This window comes from Dinoponera quadriceps, unplaced genomic scaffold (genome assembly GCF_001313825.1).
Source record: "Dinoponera quadriceps isolate SergipeBrazil2010 unplaced genomic scaffold, ASM131382v1 scaffold1270, whole genome shotgun sequence".
Taxonomy (NCBI): Eukaryota; Metazoa; Arthropoda; class Insecta; order Hymenoptera; family Formicidae; genus Dinoponera; species Dinoponera quadriceps.
Window position 1 is genome coordinate 64,150 of NW_014555716.1, and position 24,945 is coordinate 89,094.

The 24,945-nt window shown below is 46.8% G+C and overlaps 1 protein-coding gene across 7 annotated transcripts in view; it reads right to left on the minus strand.

The window, feature by feature from the left end:
* The window catches only part of LOC106745224, an 87,758-nt gene that overhangs the window by 12,368 nt on the left and 50,445 nt on the right, over positions 1–24,945 (minus strand). For 4 of the 7 annotated variants that reach the window (XM_014620621.1, XM_014620618.1, XM_014620619.1 and 1 more), the window contains 15 exons: positions 10,476–10,698; positions 7,101–7,316; positions 6,767–6,949; positions 6,412–6,572; positions 5,435–5,771; positions 4,729–4,895; positions 4,291–4,615; positions 3,978–4,188; positions 3,648–3,897; positions 2,805–3,273; positions 2,110–2,178; positions 1,738–1,848; positions 1,228–1,397; positions 815–1,105; positions 552–705 (listed from right to left, as the gene is read on the minus strand). In XM_014620621.1, coding sequence (XP_014476107.1) covers positions 552–705; positions 815–1,105; positions 1,228–1,397; positions 1,738–1,848; positions 2,110–2,178; positions 2,805–3,273; positions 3,648–3,897; positions 3,978–4,188; positions 4,291–4,615; positions 4,729–4,895; positions 5,435–5,771; positions 6,412–6,572; positions 6,767–6,949; positions 7,101–7,316; positions 10,476–10,698 — 3,337 coding nt within the window. The remainder of the gene's footprint in view (positions 1–551; positions 706–814; positions 1,106–1,227; positions 1,398–1,737; positions 1,849–2,109; positions 2,179–2,804; positions 3,274–3,647; positions 3,898–3,977; positions 4,189–4,290; positions 4,616–4,728; positions 4,896–5,434; positions 5,772–6,411; positions 6,573–6,766; positions 6,950–7,100; positions 7,317–10,475; positions 10,699–24,945) is intronic. The other 3 variants (XM_014620622.1, XM_014620623.1, XM_014620624.1) reach the window with 3 other exon arrangements.

A 24,945-nucleotide genomic window follows, 5' to 3' on the forward strand; every position in this document is an offset into this window, starting at 1 on the left:
ATATAACGATTAAAGTCGAAACTCTAATTTCCAAATGTAGCAAACAACGATTAAAAAGGATATTTCAGGCTTTCGTCTCTTTTGAAGCTAATTTTTCACTTTGAGATGGTATGGCAATTCTGTAAGAGTTTATGAATGAGATATATATTTTAATTCCCCGTAAGAAGATAGAATATTTCTATTTTTTTCGTCGTGACGTTTTCGAGACCGTTGTAAGAAATGTCTAATAATCAGCTGTTTAAGAGAAATTTTCCTCTTAATTTCCCGAGTATAAAAGATAAAAATTAAAAAATGGCATCATGAATATGTTGTTTCATTTTCACATCTCTCATATCGTTAATTTGCAATAATTAAAATACTATTTCTCGCGAACTACAGCCAAATAATTTTTATAATTGTCATACATCCCGTATCAACGCGTAGGCGTGAACGGAAAAACTTAAAATTCGAAAAGGATGCACTTTTCATGACACGAAATTTGTCGACCAGTGTGTTACGAGTCGAGCAGCTCTACATGGGCACGTTACTCTGAGGCGCGACCTCGTACTCACACTTTGCAATTTCCTCCTGGTCTCCTCTATTCTCCTCTGCAGTTCCTCCCGCTTCTTCACGATATCGGCGTCGCCCCTCGCGTGCTTCGTGGCGTTAACCACCGCCGCGTTGCGGATCTTGGAGCCGGTGTTGCCCTCGGCACCGCCGCTGAGCCTGCAACCCGTTCGTTTTCCAGGTTAATCGATAATCGTTTCGGCGAGAAAAGCCGTCACAGCCGCCTAAATAATCGGGTCAACGGTGACTCGGCGAATATTATCTTCACCTTCCGTGGAATTGCGAACTGATGCTCGTGGCTTTCACGCGATTCGGCGGCTCCTCGGCCCCGCTGAGCGACTCGAAGGCGTTCTTCAAGTACTTCTCCCTGTGACTTTGTTTGGCGAGCTGATCGAAGCCCTCCGAGCTCGCCTCGGACAGCATCGACAACGGATTCCTCTCGGCGCTCGGAGTCGACGCTCCGCCCTCCGAGTCGGACTCGTCCTGACTGCCGGACGCGGTCAATTCGCTCGTCCGGCCGTTCTCCGCGTTCTTTAATCTCTTTTGCCGCCTTTGCGACCTGCACGTCCGAAGAATGTGCGAAACTCGCGTTACCCCGTGCGAGAAGTTCTCGGGCCGATTTTTATTTTCAAGAGAGCAAGAGAGAACCGGGGGATAAAGCGGAACTCTCCTCGAACGTACCTTCGCAGCTCCTCGACGTCCATCGCGTTGACGGTGAATTGATTCGACACGATGTCCTCCGGGGGCGGGTAATACATTAACCTGTGGTGCGACTTCTCCGAGCCGGTCGTGCCGTTCTCTCCCTCGGAGTAGTCCTCGACGTCCCCGTCGTGCTCCGTGCTCTCGTGGTCCTGAACAACACACGTCATGTTTTCTTTTTAAATAAAAGTAAGACGAACCGTCACACGTGTAAACTGTAAAAATAATTCGATCAAAAGGTCGAGATTTGAGGAGAAAAAAAAAACACACGTAACGTGCACAAGCCATAATGTATGAGACGATAATATCAACTGAAACCAAGGCGGATCAGCAGAAACATTATTTACGCAAACAAATAATAGCTGCATTTTTCTACGAAAGAAACAGACAAAAAAAGAAAGCGGCTCTGTGTACGTATTGTCGTTGAGAAAAAGGTGATTCCTTCGCGAATGATAGTTTCTCAGGGCGTTTCTCACGCTCAGGTGGATGTACCTCGAACTTAAAGCTGCCAAGGCTGCTATCGTCGGTGTGATGACGACTCCTCGACTGACGTGTCAATTCCGTGACATTGTTACTTCTTACAGTCACCTTACCATCAATCACCTACGTGAGTGATTCAAATCAAACGTGATCAACGGGCCAAGTATGAACGACAAGTCGAAGGTTGTCGGTTGCGCGACTCAAATAAAAAAAGCAAGCGAGAAGCGAGGTAAATCGATGAAGGGAATGGATCCGTTATCGTTGGAGTTTATAAGCGTGGGCGTATGTGCATGTGTGCGTGTGTGTGTGTGTGTGAAAAATCGAAAAGGCAACACGCATGCGTCAAGACGGCAAATTCGGAACATTCGCAACTGTGGTTAGTACCTGTTTCGAATCGCTTTCTATCTCTCTATAACTTTCCAAGCAAGGTTGAAACACGCTTTCCTCCTCTTCCTAAAATCGCAATTCTCAATGTTAATGCTCCATGTGTCCTACACTCAAAAGCGTAAATAATTCCATCGCGCTGTAACTTCGAGAAGCCTTTCGTACCATCGTGTAACTGGATGAGCATGAATATTATTAAGAAAAAAAAAATGAAAAAAAAAATTTTTTTTTATGAACGTCGTTCAGGATAGAATCCCTCAAGACATCTCGGATATTTTAGACTTCTTAAACATTGCATAAATAAACTAAAAACTATATTTAGTAATTATCTATCACCTAAATAATAATTTCAGTCTCATACGACGTTTATATAAACAGCGTTACGCAATCTCATAAATTGAAAAACATGTTAAAGGTTTCCGAACTTGTAGGAATACACGGTGCTGTTACCCTTCTCGTTAGACGAAATTCAACCAACGAAAAGGCAATAGAAAGAGAGATCATCCACGTTCAAACGTCTACTTCTCACTTTCTAGATCCGTCAGCACGAAAGATCGAAGAAATCCTGCCTCCAGCATTGTACATCGCTGGTTCAACATAAACCAGATTCTTACTTGAGAGACTCTAACTCCGAGTATTAGCGGTTGTTGCGGATTTCTATCGCGGGTCACCCGGTCTCTCCCTCCGATACGAACCCGCTTGATGATCATCGCTTCCCGCCGATAGTCGCTGCTGCACTTCGTCTCGGTGCCGCTGTCGATGGAGCTGTCCTTCGAACCGCCGCCGCCGCCGCCGCCGTCCGAGTCGATGGCGCCGCGCGACGGGGGAAACGGTATGACCTCGTCGCTGTCGTACACAGATTTGACGGTGATACCGTCCCCTTGCTGGACCCGTTGGGCCCACCTCCCTTTCGGCAGGTCGACACCGAGCGACCTGACGTTCGAGCCGAGTGCCGCACCGCCGTCGTCTGCGCTGCTCGCGGCGGTGTTGATCTGCTTCTTCGCCCACAGCGGCAGCTGGCCCACGCTGAACCGGTAATCCACGCCGACGCCGCTCTGCGCCGTCGGGTTCGCGTTGGGATCCAGAAATTCCGGCGGGGCCGGCCCGAAAGTGTCGTTGTCCAGCTGCACCTCGATCCCGCCGCCGTTCACCTGAGGCGGTTTCCTGCGGAGGAAATTCGAACGGAGATGCTGCGACAGTTCCTTCTCAACGGGATTTCTCGAGTCGTGAACGGAAACCACAAACGGGACAACGGTGTATACTGTACACGTGACCTTAAGTTTCACGTGACAGACGCCGCCGCTCCGATCGTTCGAGGGAAACTAGCAAAGGTATCTCGTAAATTCTCGCTTTGTGTCAATCGTATCATATCAGATTGACTCGGATATATCCTTCCTCACGCGCATTTCATTTCATTCATTGGTCGGCATGTATCTACTCGAAAAGAGCGCTTTGTTCGAGCCAAGCTTCCCCGGTGTTTCACGGGAAGACCTACGAATCGATCGACCTAACGACTTTACGTTCGTGTGTATACTCACTTGCCGGCGCGCATCGCTTGCTGCGCGAGACGGGCCTGCATAGTGACGACCATGTCGTGCGGGACGCGCCACACGAACACGCAGCCGTCGCCGCTCGCGGACACGAGGTGACGACAATCCGGACTGAAACGCAGACCCGTCACCAGTTCCGAATGACCGACCATAGTGGCCATGCACTCCCCGCTGTAATAGTCGTACACACACAGCGTTTTGTCTGTACATGAGGTAGCTACGTAAATGCCGGACGCGTCTGGAAGAGACGAAAGACGTGAGAGATTATAGGTCACCGAGTCATCGAAGGTTGGGGGGGGGGGGTTTTTCTGTCCTCACCTAGGACGACTTTGATCAACGAGCCGTCCTCGCCGACGGAACCCTTGAAAGTCTTGCTGTGTTTACCCGTAGTTACATTGTAAACCCTAATGTTCCTATCCTGGCAGGCAGTTAGCACGTGCTTTTGCCCGGAATCGACCTCCATGTCGTACAGAGTGGTCTTCCCCTGGGCGTTGTGACCCCTCGCGAATTGCGGCATCCCTCCCGGTGTCTGAAGCCGGGGTAAGAAAGTCGGTGGATAAGGTTGCGCCTCCGCGAATCGAAATTGGGAGGGAAAGAGAGAGAGAGAGAGAGAGAGAGAGCAGAATCTTACCGATTGCAGCTGTCTGAAAATAATGCTCTTATCGGCGCCGCAGGACACCATCTGTATTTGATTACCCTGATTCGTTTGATTGAAAAATCTGACGGCAGTGATGGAAGAACTGTGATCGTCGAGCGTCTGCAGGAAATTGTATCCTTGATCCACGCTGAAGACGTGTATCAGCCGGTCCCGCGACGCACTCGCCAACAGCCTCGGGGCGTCCACGGAGTACCGCGAGAACCTCGAGTATTCCAGGCACAACACCTCGGCGTCGTGCGCTTCTATTAGGCACAGCTCCTCGAGCGACGAGACGTCGTGAATCCTGATGTTGCCGGATCTGCGGGAACAATGCGCGCGGGAACGAATCGCGCGTTACCCTGAGCGTCTTTCTCCCCATCTTTCTCTTTCTTCGGGGCTTCGATCGCCTGTATTCATTCGATCTGAGCTCACCTATCGCCGGAAGCGAGGTGCTTGCCGTCAGGACCGACCCTTATCGATCTCACGCCGTTGCGCCCGTCGTACGAAGCGTCGCTCTTCTCCGTGGATCCGGCCGCGGCCAGGTCCAGGTCCTTCAGGTAAGTCAATTCCGGATCGACGTATAGTACCTTGAGCAATTCCTGTCGGCAACAGAGAGGGGAATCCCGGAGGAATAAGACGGTTCGCTTCTTTCTCGTGGTCACGTGACGCACAGGCCGGCGTAACAACGTTAATATTTTTTTATTAGGCCTGGAGTCACCGAAACTTTTCGTCCGCGTAGTACCCGCGTATTGATATGTTCGTTGTCAGCGTCACACATGTGTGACGCACCGATCTTTCATGTCAAGCTCAGCTCTTTGTTCAGAATTATCGTTTTTGCTTCACGCATTCGCTATCGGCGTCACGCGTGCGCGACCGTTTTTCTCTCGGCGTTATATCCACAATTATATAAAAATTATAAAATTACACAAGAAAAAATATATAACATTATTTATAATAAGATGTAAAAATATACAAAATTATTTGATTATAGGTAAAAAATAGATATAAAAATATTCTATAAAAAAATATTAGGTGGTATATGAAGGGATTTCTCATATAAATCGTAGTGACATACGCATTAACGTGATCGTGCGTCATGACTGATCCGATCGATCAAGAAAATGAAGGGCACACTCACGTTGCTGTAAATGTTTCGTTTGTACAAGGTGTCGTTCGGCGAGACGTCCTTCTCCAGATTCCAGACCCTTATCGTGTCGTCGCTGGAGCAAGTGATGAAGCTGCCAGCCGGCATGGCGCCGATGCAGTCTGGACCGGCCGGATACATCTCGACGCCCCAGATGCAGGCCGAGTGGTATAGGAACGAATGAGACTTGCCGACTCGCCTGATGTCCCTCACGTCCCAAACGTAGATGCTGTGGTCGTTGTAGACGCAGGTAAGCTTGTTGTTGCGCTCGTCGAACGCCAACGCGATCGCGTCCGGATACCTCGCTTCGGGTGGGTGTTGGGACATGTGACTGGAAAAGTAGCCAGAGCGTGGACGCTGAGATAACAACGGTCGTGAGCGAGCGTAGCGAAACGGAGGAATCGACGCCGCACAACGTGAAGAACAGTCGATCTGATGGATATCGCGTACGTTGAATTATGACTTTAAAAAGACTATTGAGACTCGGATGGCAAACAACACCGGTGAGAATGATAAGAGCCACGGACGTTATAATTTAAACGATAGTTGAAAAGGTATAATTATTCGAACGTAATTTGAAAAGTAATTTAGAACTATCGCTGGGCGCGATAATTTAAATCTTAGCGCAGAAGGGCGAAATGAAATTAATTAGAATGAAATTATCGCGCCCGCGCAACATCCGGCAACATAGCTCTCATCGGCTTAGAATTTCTTCACTGGTTGTTTACCGTCGAAACGTTCAATATCTTTATGTTTGAAATAATAATTCATTGTTGCGTCCGGCATCCGACATGTCGATTGTTAATTACTACTCGACGTTTAGTGGAAAGCACGTGTAATGGAGTAAGAATTACTCGACGAGTAATTCGGTTTCGATTGAAAGACGAATTATTTCGCCTCAGGTTGTTCACTCGTCACACATTGCGCGATTGAGAGAGGCGGGTGTTAGCGATTAGGAGATATTTTCTTACCTGATGGACAAGCCTTGCGCGACATCGACCCCCAGGTAATGCGTCCTCGGTAAGGTGGTGATAAATTGGAGCGTGCTAGGACTGAAACACCTAACGATCCCTTCGGCGCATCCGATGAAGATGTATTTATCGCCGACAGCCATGCAATTGGCGCTGCTCGTCTGTAAAAACGTATAGACACCGCGATATCGCTTTTTCTCGTCCTTCCGGATCGTCGACCGCTCGCGGTTTTTCCGCCTCTCGTCGCGCGCGGCGACGAGACAATATGTGTGTGTGTGTGTGTGCGTGTGTGTGTGTGTACATGTACCGTGTGAAGAAGCCGAGTTAACTCGGCCAAGCAAAGTGTGTGACTTACTCGCAGCTCGACCCATTTGTCCAGGAGCCTCCTGTTGTTAAATTCGCACAGCAGGCCCGTTTTGGTAATCGCGTACGTGGAATCCGCCATTTCCCCCCTGCCGCAGGCTACGTCAACGAAATCGTTGTTCCTCTGCTCGCCTAATATGGCAGATCGGCCCATCAAAGGCACAGGTTCCTTGTACTGCGCAATGGAGAATCGCGTGAGCTACAAAGCTATCTTTGTTGAAAAAAAAAAAAAGAAAAAGAAAGAAAGAAAGCAAACGAGCCGCTCTCGTACTCGTGTCAGAGAGAGAGAGAGAGAGAGGGAGAGCGGCGCGAAGAAGAAAAATTACCTTCGCGCTGCGTGAATACTCCAGGTACCAAAACTTGACGTGCCTGTTGCCCACGGTGACGAAATAATTGCCGTTTTCCGCGAAGCAAACGGCCTTTACTTTGCTTGACACTTTGTTCGACGCGACCTTAACATTGCTCCTCCAATCCCAGACGTTGACGATCATGTCGTGCTGCGAGCCGACCGAGACGACGTACTTGTTGCTGGGCGAAAACGCCTGGCAGATGAAAGCGCGTGAGAGAGAGAGAGAGAGAGAGAGAAAGAGAAATATAAATAGAGAAGGAAAGGGAGAGGAAAAAATATACTAAGGAAGGATGCAAGATCGGAGGGTATCCTCCGGCTCGCTCTTTGTACCCCCGCAAATCAGCTTCGGGATTAATCCGTGGGACGATCTCGATTAATATAATTCAAGGTACCGCCGGCGATATTGCATACCGTGGATCGTGCGTGCGATATCGCGAACGATAAAAATCTCTTTTTTTCCTCTCTCGTGGCCACCGCGAGGGGAACCTGAGAAAATCTCTCCTCGCGGCAGCGCGTTACGGGAACACCGTGGTGTATGTACTACGTGTGTACAATGAAAGGAATACCGTTGCTTATTCATTGGAAACGATTCGGTATGCTCGTACTTGGCGCCTCGCGTCGACGCACCGGCACGATGCACGCGGAGCGAATGCGAGGCGAAAATCGCGCCGGAACGAAGAGAAGCCCCGAGCGATCGGATCCCGAGCGAACTTCGTGAGAGAACGATCGGCGGAAAGGGCACGCGAAGGGCCTCCATCGAGCGATCGGATCGCCGAAGAAGTGCTTGCATCACGGAGAGGCGACTACGTCAGTGTAACTGAACGATTCGCTTGAGAACTGAATTTTAAACTTGAGTCAAATGTTAAGGTAAAATTACCGATGCCCGCATAGAAGAGAAGCGCTAGATTCGAGTAAATAATTACACCCAATACTCCTTGGCAAATATTTGTACGTGGATCAAGCGATATTTACTTGACGCAAATAAAATATTTTCCCAATAAAATATTTACTTGATCTACGTGAAATTTGCTGAGGAGTATTGGAATAATTACTCACTTGAATCTAGCACTTTTTTTCTATGCCGACACGTACCTAATTCTGAACACTTCCAATGTTTCGGATCTCTTAATATCTTAATTAAAAGAAATTTAAATGAAGATTTTAATAAAGAAAAAACTTTGAATATGAATATTTGAACTTTCGACGTAGAATATATGTATACATATATTGAATGTATACATACATTCTTTACTTTCTTGGGCGAAGCATTCACTCATGCGATTTCGAGTAGCAGTATTTATCCTGTCGCTCGGAGAGAAAACGCTACCCCGCTTTTCACTTGTACCTGAGATTCCAGAGAAGAATTTCGAGGAAATTTAGAGAGCGATAACACAGTGCCGGTGTTAAGTCGGTTCAACCGACGTGTTTAAAAGCCGTCCGACTTTTTGCGGAGCGCTCGTTGTTTGCGGAGAGAACCCTCGCGTTCTCCGGCGGTGTGTTTCACCGAGAAAATCAATTGCTCAACTTTGCGGAGCGGTTCTGGGAATCTTGACCTTAAAAGTACCCGTTCCCATTCGACGACGACGACAACGACGACTAGGACGGCGGGTTAGTAATAAAAGCAGGCGCACAAGTAAACGAAGGCGCGAGCACGTTCGCGGTTTGATGACAGAGCATATGATCCGCAATTCATAGTGGCCGGTCGAGAGGTGCTTTTTTTGCGGCAATGCCATTATCGACTGCGAGCTAGAAATAGACGTGGTTTTTCCTGTGCGCGCCAACGCGCGATTTACACCGAATTCACACTATCCGGTCTAAACGGCGGCAGAAATCCTCCGTTAAAATATTCCCCGATATCTTCGTGTCAGAGAGTGCTCACAGTAGCTCCGTTAACTGTCGCAGGAAAATTTTGCCATCGGACCATTTAGTTGAAAATGCCGCTATTTCGTTAAGTCTGCATCTTTTTGGTTCATCTGCATTTTTTCGGCCCGAGAGCGATAAGCACACATATATTCTTACAGATTACAAATTTCCTTGGTTTTCGTGTTACAGATAAACTGAAACGCTGCAATCGTTGCCGCCGTCTGGCCGGATAAGTGTGAATCCAGCCTTAAGCCACGCGTCCGCCACGCAACTATCCTTTCTTACCGTGGATTGTAAAACGCGCGCCGTGTGTTACGTTATGTCATCGCGTTACGGTAAACAAGGGCGTGCGCGCGCGCTCGCTCGCGGCCGGCTTTCTCGTGTGCACGGCTCTTCGGCTTACGAAAGAAGCCGCCGGATTAACGTTTTGCAGCAGCAACGGCGACCGAGAGTTACAGTTACAGCCGAAGTCGGCGATTGATTTACTCGCGATTTATTTATTCGAACAACAAACGGGATCGGGCAACGCGAGGCATCAGCGCAGCTGGAGGAGGAAGAAGATTTACTGAGAAAATCATGTTTGGCGTTTGTAACTATACGGTGAAAAATGTTATGTTACGAACGGTCCACTTAAATTTTTGCACTACTTTAACACGGGAAATTGTGAAAAAGTACGTTGAAAGGGAAAAAAAGCTAACATTCAAGTAAATAATTACTGTGATACTCTTTAGCTAATTTTACTTGAATTAAGTAAATATTACTAGAATGTAGCACTTTTGCCTTTCATACACAATGTACACAAATATGTTAAATTAACATGTTACCTTTTAATACATTCACCTTGTTGAAGTAACGCAAAAAATTGGGTGAGCCGTTTGTAACAAGATTTCTTTACCGTGTATGATCGGGTAAGTAAAAGATTTATAGTCCGAATTATTTTTTTAGCGAGCGTTACTACGATGTCAACGATAATAACCTTGCATATCGTTGCTACTATTTTGTGGGTTAAAACTAGAATAATATATAGTCGAGGCCGAAAATGACTATAATTTCAGTGGAATTTCTCTCAGTGAAAAGCTGTCAATTTGGACTATCCGGGTATCCGGGTAACCTAGATTTTTCAGGTGTATTACCCGAATCCAGATAACTGAGTATATATACGGTTAATTTCGAACGTTACAATAATTATTGACTCTTCTAACGATAACAAATAGCATACGAATGTAAGTCTGTGCTTTTAATTGAGCCACGTTGCACGTTTTGCCGTTAAAGTGAAAACAAAAGAATCTAACCTACCATTAAGAAGCAAAGGAAAAGGATCGAAGTTCCAGTACAGCACTAGTTCGATTAAAAAAACAGGTCTTATATGTATACCCAGGTATTCGGATAATCTCGGGAGGATCCGGGTACTTCCAAACTCATCGAAATGTCCGAATTATACTGAAGGGCTAGGAAGAAGGCGCTCGGCGCGCGTACTTGGACTACTCACCACACAGTTGATACCGTATTTGTGTCCGGAGAATTCTGCGATCTGCACGGCATTGTGCGGATCGGAGATGTCCCAGACACGAACGTTCGGCATGTGGCCGCATTCGCCGGTGGCCAGAAGCTTACCGTCCCCAGCGAGCGCCAGGGAAGTCACGGTCTTGCGACAGGCGTTCAGCACGTGTGCCTGGCTGTTTTTCCGCGGATTGAAGAGCACGACAGTGCAGCTGCAACAGGGGAACGGGATAGCGTCCGTCAGATAACGTCGTCAAATAACGATAAGTTCGCTCACTCTTACAGCGCACCACGATAATTTAGATAGAAGCGATAGAAGAGTGAAGTGAAATCGGCACACTAAGACAGAGAGAGAGAGAGAGAGAATATTTAAGAAATAAAAAATATCTATTCGGTAACTTAATTCTAAATTTCGACTCAATTTTAAATCCAAACTTATTTGTTTATTATTGAATCTGAATTATTTTATCTACTCGTAGATATTATAGAATAAATAATTCTCTTTTCATGAAAAGCGGTTTTAAGAAAATGGATATTTTCTCACTCGAACACAATCTTTTCTCAGTGTGGAAATATCAATACAATAAAAGGAAAATAACGCGCGTGTCTAGCGACAGCCGACACGATGTTGTCAGCTAATCGCAGACAATCGCCTCTCGCAAGCGACAATATATCGCACGTATCACGGGTGTACCGTGTGGCTCGCAACAATGAGACTTGTTCAGGGAACGAATTTATCAGGCGAATATAAATTAATTCGTCGTTTATCTTGTACAAAATTCCAAATTAATATTCACAGCAGAAAGAGTTCGGCCGTCAAAGCAATCGTCGCCGTTGATCTCGGGCCATCGAGAATCTCGGGCGGCCGTCTGATTCCATTGCGGAAGAATGCCCGACAGTTTTTTCCCTCGGTCTTTACGCCGATCTCACGTTCGAGAATTAATCAGGATCGGCACGGGCGAAAGGCCGCATTCCGAATTCCAATTCGTCGCCGGCGATATTATCGATCGCGCAGACCGCAATTACCGGGGTCGAATTAAGACTGCCGCTTTCTATATCGGTCGAAACGTTTTCTTTTTCCCCCTTGGCCGTTCTCCACCGGCTTTAATAGAGATCGTAAATCCTAAGCTCGTGAACCTTAATCGCTTCAAGTTCACCGAAAGCGGAAGTCGTCGCTCCCGTCGTTTACTCAGTCGCGACTTTTTCGGCCGGCACGCTTTTTCGCGCCTGTCATGAGGAGTGATAAGAGGCTACTTTCTCTCGCGCCTCTATCTTCAGCCACGGTCATGCTGGCCGAGCGCGGCGGAACTCGACAAGTCGTAACGAAGTACACTTCGTCCTAATCCGGCGACAAGAACAAGGAAACATGCTGAGCCAAAGAGACAAACAGAAAAAGAGAGAGAGAGAGAGGGAGAGCGAGCGAGGGAGAGCGAGTGAGGGAAGAGCAAATAGAAGACCAGCGGACCGCCGGCGTTCTACTCGAACTCTCGAGTACGCTTAACATTCGCTTAACAAACGCTCCTCGGCGCTCGAACAACGAGAGACTCTAGTCAAGTCGTAGGATACCAAAGCGCACTTTATCCAAGTGCGATCTCAGCGAGGGAATCGCGAGCGATAGCGGAAGCGGCTGCTCTCGGCTCTCGAGACGCGCACACGCGCTATTTGTCCCGCGTGCTTCGCAGATCTCCGGACGCGGACCCGAGGGCGACGACTGCGACGACGACGCACGCGGAAATTACGTAACGCGCATCCGCACAATTCGCCCGGCGAATACCGTATGACCGTCCGTCCGTACGCGTCTATATACACACATCGACTTCCGGTTAGTTCACTTTCAGGCGCGAGAGAAAAGGCGCATGGCATTAACGGACGACGAGGCTCTCTCGGGGTTAGGGACCTCCTCCTCCTCGCCGACTCTGCGTGCGTCTCGTCGCCGTAACGGCTCGCCGAAACCATTCGAATGGCCGTGACGACCGGCCCGGTCTCTCCTCGTACTCTTTTCTTTTCGTCCCGCTTCGCTCCTCCGCGTTCTCCGCGGCCGGGAAGCGCCGACCGGCGTGTTCCTTACGTAATTACTCGGACGAGATCTGACGCGGGCGCGGCGATGACGAGATATCCCGCGTTCCTCAGAGATAACGAGAATAAATCCCGCGACTCGTTACTGCGCGCGCGCGCGCGCGCGTAATTGTGAATCTTATTCACGTTAATTGCATCCCGAGTTAACCCGAGTCGAAAGACTCGGGTGCTGAACTTCGACGCTCCCGAGGAGTTGGCGCTTACGTGGATGATGATTTATGGATTAGCAAAGACCTACCAACCTTTGGCGATACTGCATCTGTTAACATTTCTATCTTGGGTGTTTAATTCCGCACGGGCGGAAAGTTTGGACGAATATGATAATGAACGAATCAAACGCGTTCTCGTCGAAATGCGCGGGATATCTGCTTCTTACGCGGCGAGTTCAGTTTTTATTGAAATTCACCAGATATTCAGCTTTGTTCAATCGAAACGCGTTTGATTTGCTCATTATTTATTATTTGTTGTCATTATTATTTGATAATTATTAAAATCAATTCAAACTTATTCTTATATGTATAGGTTTAACTTTAATGCTACTGTTTGTAAAAGAAACTATTTCGACGATGAAATAGCGAAAACAGAAATTTAGAACATCATCATGGTCAAAGCAGAAATAAATTATATTATTGGAATTCAACCTATTTTTGTTATTTTATCTCCAGTTGTGTACTTGAGAAAAGAATATTTGGTATTTATGATTATAATAACCATAATTATACCACATACCATATAGTACAATATAATTATAATTAAAAGAACCATTTTTCTAATTCCTGTAAAGTCAAGAATAATAACTTTACATCTATATTGCTAATATTATTTTAGTATTTTTTCATAATTTTGTAGTTAAAACTAAAGAAGAGTATAAGTGAGGGCGAAAATAACTATAATTTCTCTCAGGTCGTAGAATTCAAGGTTTAATATAAGGCCAAAGTTTTGACTCAAAACGACCGCTCGTTCATTCGCTCGCTCATTCTCGAACGCAGACCCGCAATTCACGAGGCTGACGCGAATAATTGTCGTTTAACATTGTTGTGTGTTGACAAATTTGCCCGGGGAAAGGATCTCGGTGAAGCCGGGAAGTTGACGTTGAGAGAGATCAGCGACGAGGAATTTCAACGGAGCGATTTCCCGCGGTGCGTCTCACGGATATGTCGACGTAATTACAAGCGCGAGCGCATTAATCATAATACTGCGATAGCGCAATTACCGTCCGTTTTACGACACAGAATAGTGGGGACCGTCTTTGCGCTGAGCCCGTTATCTCGACGTGCAGTTTCTTCCGTTCGAGAAAAGAAAAGAACGTAGGGTAGAAGTACTAATGTCCGGACGCGCACTTTATCACGAATATTCTTATTGTTTTGGATTCTTTTATTATTTTAATTGAGAGAAATTAAAATTAAAATCTTAATTTTAGAAAAAACTTTAAATACGAATATTTAAATTTTCTGTGTGTGTGTGGGTGTGTGTGTGGAATATGTGTACATTTAATATATATGTATTCAAGGCATATATTCTACATTTAATATATATGTATATATTCTATGCTAAAAGTTTGAATATTCGTGCTTAAAGTATTTTAAATTAAAAGTTTATATAAGTTTTTAATTGAAATATAAAAAAATTTATATAATAAGAATGTTCAGAGTTAGGTACGTGCCCAGGTATTGATATTTTCTTGAGCAATGGCCGTTGTCACATGTATGTGATTTCATTCTGTAGGCGATTATCGTCTTATAAAAAAATATTTCTCGGCAACACTTTACACATTCGTAATTTTATAGGAGCTATACAAGCATATACAAGCATATACAAGCATATACAAGCATATACAAGCATATATAAGCATATATAAGCATATATAAAGTTAGATACGCGTGTGTACAGATTTATGTGGGAGGATGTTTGTCTTTTTAAATACTGTCTGAGCGGAGCTGTCGAAATCTTTCGGCGGCGATCGTATATTTTTCCCCGATATAAGTGCGGCCGTCCGAGTGCTAAAGTGGTTCCCCTCGCGAAAGAACGCTGGCGAGACGCGCGAAACGCGTTCGTTTATCGAGAGGATCGGCAGAAAACGGCTGCGGTCACGTGAGAGATCGAGGGGTCCAATTGAGCCGCTGAATAATGCAGCGCTCGAGAAGAGAGATCCAGGACCCGTGAAGAGCATCGCGTGAGTGAAGCTGCCACCGAACTCCCCCGCAACTTCGCGTTAATTAATTCCGCCGCGAGATCTTGTAATTGCTTACCTCATATCAAAAAGCCGAAAGGAGACAAAGAAAGAGAGAGAGAGAGAGAGAGAGAGAAAGAGAAGCGGAGGCAGAAACTCCGGCTTTGAAGCGCGATTGCTCGCGTGTCCGGATTATTAAAAGTGGAATGAGCGATCCGGATGAGGAGATCTTTCGCGATCGACCGGCCGACGGATATTCGAAGCTTTCGCGGCGCGGAGAAATGCTCGATCTGGATTCCGACTTGGTGCCTTCGCGGCCTTTGTGAATCTGTTTCCGATGTCTCGCGAACGTTTCGATTCGCTTCTTCGGGGAAAAGAACTTGAAATTGATTTCAAGTTGTTTCTCTCCCTCTCTCTCTCTCTCTCTCTCTCCCTTTCTGGCGAAGTTTCGTGAACATTTTAGCTCGTTGCTTCGAGAAGAGAGACAATCTGAGGCTGATATCAGGTTTCTCCTCTCCCCGAAGAGATAAACTGCAATATTCACGAGAGAGGTCAGAGACAAAGTCACGAAGGACGCGGGGCGCCGGCATCCAGACAGGGAATCAGGTAACGTCGCTTTCAGGCCGCCGACGATTTCCTTCTTCGCGCGATGCTGATTAACACGCATGATTTCACGCGCGGAGGAATTTTACGCGACAGGAGGCGCTACTTCGGCGCGAAGTGAGTCGAACTGGTGCCCATTATGGGGACGCAAGACGAAAGATGCGCCGATGAAAGAGGACCACGGCTTTCTATCGTTTCACGACGCGGCCATTGTGCGCGCGCGAGGCTTATTAATTTCTCTTCCCGCATCTCCCGCGGCAGAAGTGGATTTCGAACGACAGCTGTAAACACATGTGGGACGTTTCACGCGTGGAGAAGAAGATATCGCGCGTCCGCAGGAGAGAGAGAGAGAGAGAGAGAGAGAGAAAGACGGATTCTGTCAAGTCGAATAAAATCAATTTCACATCCCGTGTGCAATAATATCGCGGATCACGGCCCCGCGATTTTCTACTTTCCGTTTTTGCGTCGCACGGCTCCTGGCGCGGAGGAGGCCTCCCGGGCCCGCCGCGAAGGAAAAACGCGGACGACGAAGGACTTTCGATCCGCGCGCGCCTGCAACAATACCGTCGCATTTCATGCGAATTTCGCCGCCGACAACCGCCGCGTGTCTCCGGCGGCCGGCTGCTAATTCAAGGCTCGGTGTCTCGCGAGGAGGCAACAATGGGTGACGACGACGATGTTACCTCGTTCCGAGCCCGGAGAAAATAACGAGCGTACGCTGCGGAAGGAGAAATAAAACGTTTCTCGCGCACCACCCCCGTGCGGACGCGTGCGTACGCAAAACAGAGATTTGCTGTCGCAACTGAAAACCCCCGGCGGCTTAGCAAATCCACAGTAATATCCGGCGACAGCCGTGCGGAAAATTCGTGATGCTCAACGACACGTATTGTTTTTATATTCGCAAATGCATGAATCCTCTTGCTGTGTCAAGGGAAATCTGGTACGTCGACAAAACGACTCGTTGCAAGAAACAATATGATACCAGCGAAAATGGATCAGATACTCGAGGCTTCCACGCGGTGTCGAGATAAACGGGTTTGTTCTACGAGGAAGTTCGTGATCATCGCCAAACGCGATTTTTCTCCCGGCCGAGCAAATCCGCTCAGCCCCGCGACACTCGGTTTTGTCCGTCGAACTGTGGATTTGCTGAATCAACCAAACCCATTTTTCCCCTCCGTCGGTCTACCCGAGGAAGCATCAATCGTGTGCCATCCATCGCGAGGTCAGACGTGCGGAATCACCGGGATATGCAGGAAGACGAGACGAAGTTCGCTCCACGCAGCACCGTACCCGGTCGTGCACGCGCGTCGTCTCTGAAAGGAGCCTACCGGCCGTGTGAGAACGCCGATTTGATCCTTTCTTCTGCGTTCCTAACTACGTCGGCTCTCGTTCTCTCTTTCCTTCCGCCGACGACAAGGAGATCAGACGCAGGACGGGGCCGTGTGAAGGAGGAGGCGGCCACGCTCACCGTAGCCGCGACCTAGTAAAACTAGCACGCTAGCCGGGAGGTAGCACCGACGCCGAGAAACCCGCCAGCGGAGCACACGTGATAGAGGCGCTCCACCACGCCTGTTAGATGCACGATATGCACATTCGTTCGCGCGCGTATGCACGCGATGCACCGCGAGCGAGCGAGCGAGCAGCGGGTGAGCGAAGGGAGCGAGCGAGCGAGCGAGGGTTGCATGCGACGGTGCGAGGTCGAGCGGCGGTTTAAAGGTTATCGGGTCAATTATTGAGCATACCGATCGGCCGCTGACGTGTCTAATAACTTTGGCGGCGGTAACGAGCGATTTAACTGGGCCAACTAGCTAACTAACCGGCCCGCCGACACGATCGTGTTACGTTGATCGCTCTCTCTCTCTCTCTCTCTCTTTCTATATATATATATATATATATATATATATATATATCTTTCGTACCACGCATCATATCCCCGGTATACCACCAGGTATATATCATCGTCATAGCGCCAAACTAATTTCACGGCCGTTTCCGGTACCAAATCGATCGAGGCTTCGCAAAAACGACCGGTGCACAGAGAAAAAGGTTCTTTTAGATTTAGTATTTCTATTTATTTGATTAAAATTTGTTTCGCAGAAACAACATACCCTTATACGAAATAGGATTTGTTCGGATAAAAATTTCATTGTCTCATTCAAGAAAATTCTATTATTAAACTCTATCATTTGAAATATCTTTCAACCAAATAAAATATTATCTAGTTACAATAAACATGTAAAATGAAACAAATAATCCCTTTATAAGAAAATGATAAGAAAATTATCTTTTGTTTTATACAAGCAAATTTTTTATTTAAGATAAAAATACACATTCGTTGGAAAGTCTAACAATCGCACTTATTAATCGAAACATGAGTTTCTTTGGATCGTGTCAATGGTGAAATTAGCTCGGACGCGATAAAATTGATTAAACTCATAGAAATTCTATTCTCAGTGTGCTGAGGCAAGGGGGGCAGCAATCATGAGTCTTCTCCTCTAATGTGAGCTCGCGTGAAAAGCGAACATTTCCGAGTGCTTTCGTGTTAGAAAATGCTAACTTTTCACGAGATCACTGTAGAGGAAAATATTCATGAGCGATCTGACCCTGAGCTATTTCCTACACGGAAAAAAACAATTCCGTCGGTATAATTGAATTTTCCGTTGCCGTGGGGAGTTGAACAGGGACCAAATGAGAGATTCGGTCGTAGGAACAGCGAAAAGAAATCTCTCCTGTGGGAGAGGTTCCTACTCCTAGTCGATCGCTTTCGGCTATTTCAACCGAGTTTCACCACAGCCGAACGTCCGGACAGATGTTTTCGGTCGTGGTAACAGAGCAATTTGTCGCCGAATCAAATTTTCATTTCTTGTCAGCGAGTTTTCATCTAGTCCCTATTCAATCGCAGGAACCGAACTTTCCTCCGTGCGCGAAAAAATCAATTCCGTTGGTGTAATTAAACTTCCCGTTGTCGAGAGAGAACAGGGACCAGATGTAGGAGGGCCGGTCGTAGGAACAGAAAAGTAGGAAAGTTTCTACTCGACCGATTGCTCTCGGTTCACTTCAACCGAGTTTTACTACGCTGAGAAAAGTCTCACTGGAATTATAATTATTTTCGATCTCAACTATATCCTTTTCTTCTGATTTTAGCCTACAAATAGTAGCAGCAATTTCCATGTAAGCTTATTATCGACGCTGTAAAAACGCTTGCTAGAAACATGGATCTCCTGACCATGACTTTTTCACTCGTGTAATTATAATTACGAGTACCGAGAATTTTTTACTCAGCTGTGCAGCTGAGAACGTTCAGATCAAAGTTTCCGGTAAGCGAAGTGTCATTTCCCGAACACCAAATTCTCGTCCGGTCCCTGCTCGTTTATACTGAGATTTCTCTTCCGCCGCGGACCGCGGTTCGTGTCGGCGCGCGAAGTTTCTCATGAAATCGTTCCTACATCCCGAATCGGTGATCCAATTGCAGCTCGCGATCGGCATCGCGTCGCTCGCGAAAGCCGCACGCACGAGATCGGCGCGGTGTCACGCGGTAAAATTATAAATTAAGCGTGACGAAACTGCGGCGAGGGGAAAAAAGCCGCACGGCGCGTTCTCGGAGGGCGCGAGAGCGGAACGAGAAATACGACCCTCCTCCTCCTCTCTCTCTCTCTCTCTTTCTTTCTCTCTCTCTCTCGGTCATCTATTCCGCGACATTTGATCCACTCGCGGATAACAGACTCTCGTTTTCTTTCTCGTCGTAGCATCCCTAAGCACGGACAACACGCGTGCGTTCTCGTCCACCAAGCGGAAATGATTGCCGCACTGTCTTCAGGAACGCATCCTCGAGGATGACATGCGGGAGAGTTCACTCAGCACGGCTCGATATACGTTCCTGCAGCCGCACTTTCTTCGGAGAGCGATGTTCGCGAGTCGCAACTTTATTTTTAACGCAGACTCTCTATGGCGATTTACACGGCATAACGTCGGGTAAGATAACGCACGTAATCTCTCGGCTCGGCTTGCAGAAGCTAGAAAGGACGGAGAAGCGAACTTGTCGCGTGTAATATTCACCTAAGACAAAATGTTTGATACTTGTATCTATAATCGCATAATGAAAAGAATTCTAATCGGGGAATCCACTTGTCTAATAGATGTCACTATAACGTCAATGATCGTAATTTTACATGAATATTGCTATTATTATATTTCGATTAAGTACCTGATATCATACCTTTTGCAAAAAAATTGTTCATATCAACATTTTCTCTCGTATATATATTACGTATATATATATATATATATATATATATACACATATAGTTACAGTGATATATATATATATATATATCACTGTAACGTTTTTAAATTTATTATTTTATAAATGATAACATAAATTTGGTACGGAATTATTCTCACTTAGCACCTGATATCATGCCTTTTGCAAAAATGTTTTGCATTAACATTTCCCGTTGCATAATTCTGTTCGTTCGGGGTGAGCGTGAATTTGGCATCCTCTTCCACGATTTTTTCGAAAAGGTTAGTAACATTACATGCATATTGCTGCCGTTATATTTCGGGTTAAAGCAAGAGGAAGGCACGATTGAGGCCGAAAACGACGGTCATTTTCGTCGGATTTCTCTCGGCATTCTCGTTGATCGTCGAGTCACGTGTTTCGTATCTCGCACGACATGTGAAAAAATGGAAGGCGTTTGAACCGGGGGAGTTCAAGCGATATACGCGGCGAACACGCCTTCTTGCTCGCGCGCGCGACCAAGACGAGATCCGGCGGTGACCTTTCGAAACTCGCATCGCGACGCTGACGGAGAAAGCAGGAAAGTCCCGGACAATGATTCAACAGCGCGACTTTCGATGACGTTTGGGTCCCGCGAGTGCGTTACCGTTCGCGAAAGTGAGGAAAATCTCGGCGATCCTTCTCACGGGTTGCCTCTCCTCTCCTCTCTCGCTCGGCGCGCTCGAGGAAGCCGAAAACGTTAGGGTCGCCTCGGAGCTGCCTGAAATCGACGAACACCGATGACACGCGCCGTTTTTTCATCGGCGACGAACGACGCACGCTTGATGATAAAACGACGCGGCGCCGATGCATTCCCATGGCCTTGAGGAGAAAAGTTCAACCTCGGCCGCGACGGGGTCGTGAAATCGACGGGACGACGAGATCGGTGAGAGGAGATCGCAAGAAGAAGCGGCTCTTCTCTATGTGGAAAGTCGATGCGGCGAGAACGATCGAAATGGCGGATGCGTGAGAAAGAACGCTTCGTCGTCGTCGTCGTCGTGCGAGACACGAAAGCCGCGCGATCTGGATCACGACGGGATTCACCCCGTCGAGATCCTACGAGATCATCCGCGAGTTATCCGCGAGAGAAACGATACCGACGATTAAGACATGACATCTCGTATGTGCGAGATCGCAAGTTTCACGAAAAAAAAAGAAAAAGAAAAAAAAAACTTTCGGAAATTCACTTTGAACGATCCAAAGATGTCACTTCCATCGGGATTTTCGATAACTTTGTTTTCAGGCACGAGACTTCGCAAGTTCAGGGAGAAAGAGAGAATTCTGAGCTCGCCGAACTAAACATCCGGAAATGGTTTTTTTTGCAGAAACGAAATATCACGTGCAAGTTATCGGGTCGGAATTTTGATTCTACTTTGACGTTCTTAAGGAAAGTTTGCGCTTCCTTAGGTGGTCTGTATCTAATGAAAACCTACTTTGGCGATAACACACTTGTTAGCTTCTCGCTTAAACCTCTAATTCTGCAGATTAAATTTTACCGCTACACACGAGAGGAGAAATTCTCTCGGTATTCCGATTATTAAATTCACACGAGTATTCAAAATAACCAAATGTTTACGCTAAAAATAGCGAAAACGGAAATTTAGAACATCATTATGGTCAAAGTAAGAGTTATCTTTAGAATCGAACCAATTTGCCATCTTAGGACCTACTGAGAAAAATTATAGTTTCGACCTCAACTCTTTTTACGATTTTAACTACAAAAGTAATAGCAATGTGCGTATGACGTTATTATCACTGACACTATAGTAACATTTACTAGAAAAATGGCTCTCTTGACTATAATTCTTGTATTATGACGATTCTGATTCAAAATTTTAAATTCTATATTAAGTCTCCAAGCGAAGAAAACGGAAATAAATTATCACTTACAGCATCAAAGGAGCACAATAAAACCTTTCAAGACTTGATATAAAACTAAACCAGACTTAGTGCAATAGTAAACTAAAATTTCGATTCGGGGGTTATAGTTACCAAATATCAGTCACAGGTACGAAATATTGTTTCTCTCAATTGTAGACCATTTCAAGGTATAAAACAGAGTGAAAATTTCGACAGGGATTATCGGCATGTTGATGTGGTTCGTTCGTTGCCTCGAGGCTATTTCCATGGATGTCGCATTGGTGTTACTTCGTTTCGCACAACTGAATCGCATAATGTCGCCGACGAATTCGCGCGACCGGTCTCTCCCGCCGCGGAAGCTGCGCTTAATGAAATCGTGATCCTGGTACGCTTGCGGTTGCGCGAATCGTGCCGGTCTCACGGAGTCTGCTATGAGCGAGATTCGCGATCGCCCGCAAATTGTCTTCATTACGATCCTCCTCCCGAGTCGTCTCGGCGCGCCGTAGCTCTTCGTCACGACGCGAAATAATCGCGACTCGATTGGTACGACGGAGAGGAAGCGATAGAGAGATCTATTCGTACCCCTCGGCAACGTTTCGATCGCGCGAACCACGCGGAAAACCTGAAATCGAGTTTGTTCAACCCTTTGCTTTATCTCGATTGTGTCGAGCTCTCGATTCACGTCGTCGGGCGGAAGAGCCCGACGAAAAGGATCCGGAGCGTCGAGTCGCTCCGAGCGACGCGTCGAACACGCGGGTCCCACGAGAAAAAGCGGGGGGAAAAAGGTGGCAGAAACCGTGCGAGTTTCCGCGGGAAACACAGCGCGTTACGCTCGTTGGCGGAAGATAATGCAAATCGGCCAGCCGACGACGATGCAGGTATCCGGCTTTCAGGTCACTCAGATAAACGCGCGGTTGATCACCTCTCTCGGCTTACTCGCCGCGGCGAGTCTCGACGAGGTAAAACACTACACGAGAGAAAGAGAGAAAAGGGCCGTCGCGCGCGCGCGTTGCTGCGTCCGTTGAACCGCAGGTGCGAAGTCGCCGATAGACGATAATTAGCGGGCTCGCAATTAGCGGGTGTTAGTGGTGATCCTTCCGAGAAACTCGCTGAACTCGCCGCGGCGATTTGAGGAAAGCAGACGCGAAATCAAACCCGGCGTGAACACGCGCGCTACTCTCCCGTGCCGCATCAATTTCAGCTGAAGCGGACGTAAATTAGAGACTCCTCGCGAAGCCGGTCGAACTAGTGCCAATCGGACGGTTGCAAATTACACCTGATAATGATTCGAGACGCACGTGATCATGCGTTTAATAGCTCGGCTGTTGCAAGAATCCAAAGGAAAAAAAAGCAGCCGATCCACGCCTGGCGTGCGAGATTAGCATTCGCGACGACGACGCGGCCGAAGAAACATATTCTCGAGAGCGCGCGAATCGCCACAATGACATAAGCTTCATTCAGACCGCCGGCGATGCCGGACGTAACTTTACGAGGTCGCTGCGCACGGCGCAGGAAAACCGAGCGTGCAATTTCTGGCCACTTTCGTTCGTGGCGAGCTACGTTCACGCGCGCGTTAACACGCATTTTCACTGGCCGGTTGTAGCGGCGGCGAGGCAGTCATTATGCTGTTTACGGTGCTATGACTCGAGAACTATCGCGCACACGATAATGCATCTTCGTTTCTAAGCGCGATTATATATATATAAATATAAATATATATATATATATATATATATATATGTACGTCGTGTTGCATTTTTCTTATTAAATCGTTCAAAGAGGGAAACACGGAAGAAGAAAGACAGAAGGAGAAACAGAGCGAACGATTCCACGTTCCGGCGGATCCCGGCTCGCGAGTCCAGCCGTTTCAACTGTCGCCGATGTACGTGTGCGCGCGGGGCGGGAAGATTTTATAGGAATTTTTCCATTAATAACGTCAATTTAGGGTGAAATTATTCTCGCTTGTTTAAAAAACGATTCAAATAAGAACGCTTTTTCTATGAAATAATCGAGTTTTCTTGAATGAGACAAATTTCGGTGAAATAAATAGAAACGCGGAATCTAAAGGAAGCTTTTTCCCTGCGAAGAAGAAACGGTCGCAGTGAGAGCGAGCGATTTCACGTTCCAACGGTAAGCTTCTGTTCTGTAACTTCTGTCGACGACGTTGTCGTTACGTCGTCGTTGCGCGAATGTGTAATATATAATAGAAAAGCCGCGCGTCAACGATGTTGTAACACGACAGCGACATTGTCGTTTAAAGTTACAGAATGGAACTGCGGGTCTCAGGTCGGAGCAACCGTCGCCGATGCACGTATTCCGGGACAGGCGGATCTCGACGGGCCCGAGAGACGCAGAATCCACCGGTCCATTCACCTCTCTCTCCTGACCCGATTTCCGCCGGAGTGCCGCGCATAACTTATCGCAGACGGATGACGACGGCGACCGGTTGAATCGCACCGCCGCAATCGCCCCCACCGCCGGCGAATGGATCGTTGATCTTGACCTTTCGGAGGAATTTTGCACGTGCAGCGGAGGACGAGATATCCCGACGTGATCGTGATCTCGATGTGATCGGTGGATGCGGCGCGCGCGACCGATACATCTCTCTCTCTTTCTCTCATCGCGCCTCATTCGCGAGATTCGCGCGCACTCATTACTCAGAGAAATCCCACCGAGATTATATAGTTTCATTTTCGGCCTCAGCTTTATCTTCTTTCGGTCTTGACCCAGAAATCTCTCAGTGGCAATATGTATGTGAGATTATTATCACCGATGCTATAATGACTCGCTGAAAGTAAAAAGTGTTGCGTCCAAGTAAACATTTCGGGATATCGGAGGAATTCTTTTTACTCGAATCTAAATAAATATTGCTTGAATGTAGCATATTAAAAAAAAATATTACATTTAAGTAATATTTACTTGATCCGAATAAAATAATTAACTCTGATAATCTCATAAATATTTACTTGAACTTAACACTTTTTCTTTTCCCCAATGCGCTCATTAGAAAGGCGCTTCTTCCGACTGTAATTCTTTCATTTATGCGATTATAGTTGCAGATATGTATTAAAAATTCGTTTCTCAATGCGTGTCGCCGACGCATTCTCACGCATATCGATGCGAACTTTGCGGTGATGGCGATTCTTCGGACGTAACAACGTATGCACGGAGATTGGCAACGTTCATTTCCCACAATTTTGCTTCGCTACATAATCGTTTTGATCTTTCAGGCAAGGCAGTAATAGCAGCTACGTTGCAGCTGCTGTTGCCTTGCTCATAATGGCCGCTTTCTTTTGTATACACTCCACATGTCTATTGTTTGCTTTTCTTTCTTTCTTTCTCTCGTGGCCGATAAAGCTACTATTATACCGGCTTGTCCGACAAGTTTGTGCAGATTTTTACAAAAAACTCCGATTCAATACCGCCATAGTCAAGTAAAGTTTGATTTTTCCGTTTTTTTCCTTCTTCACAAGT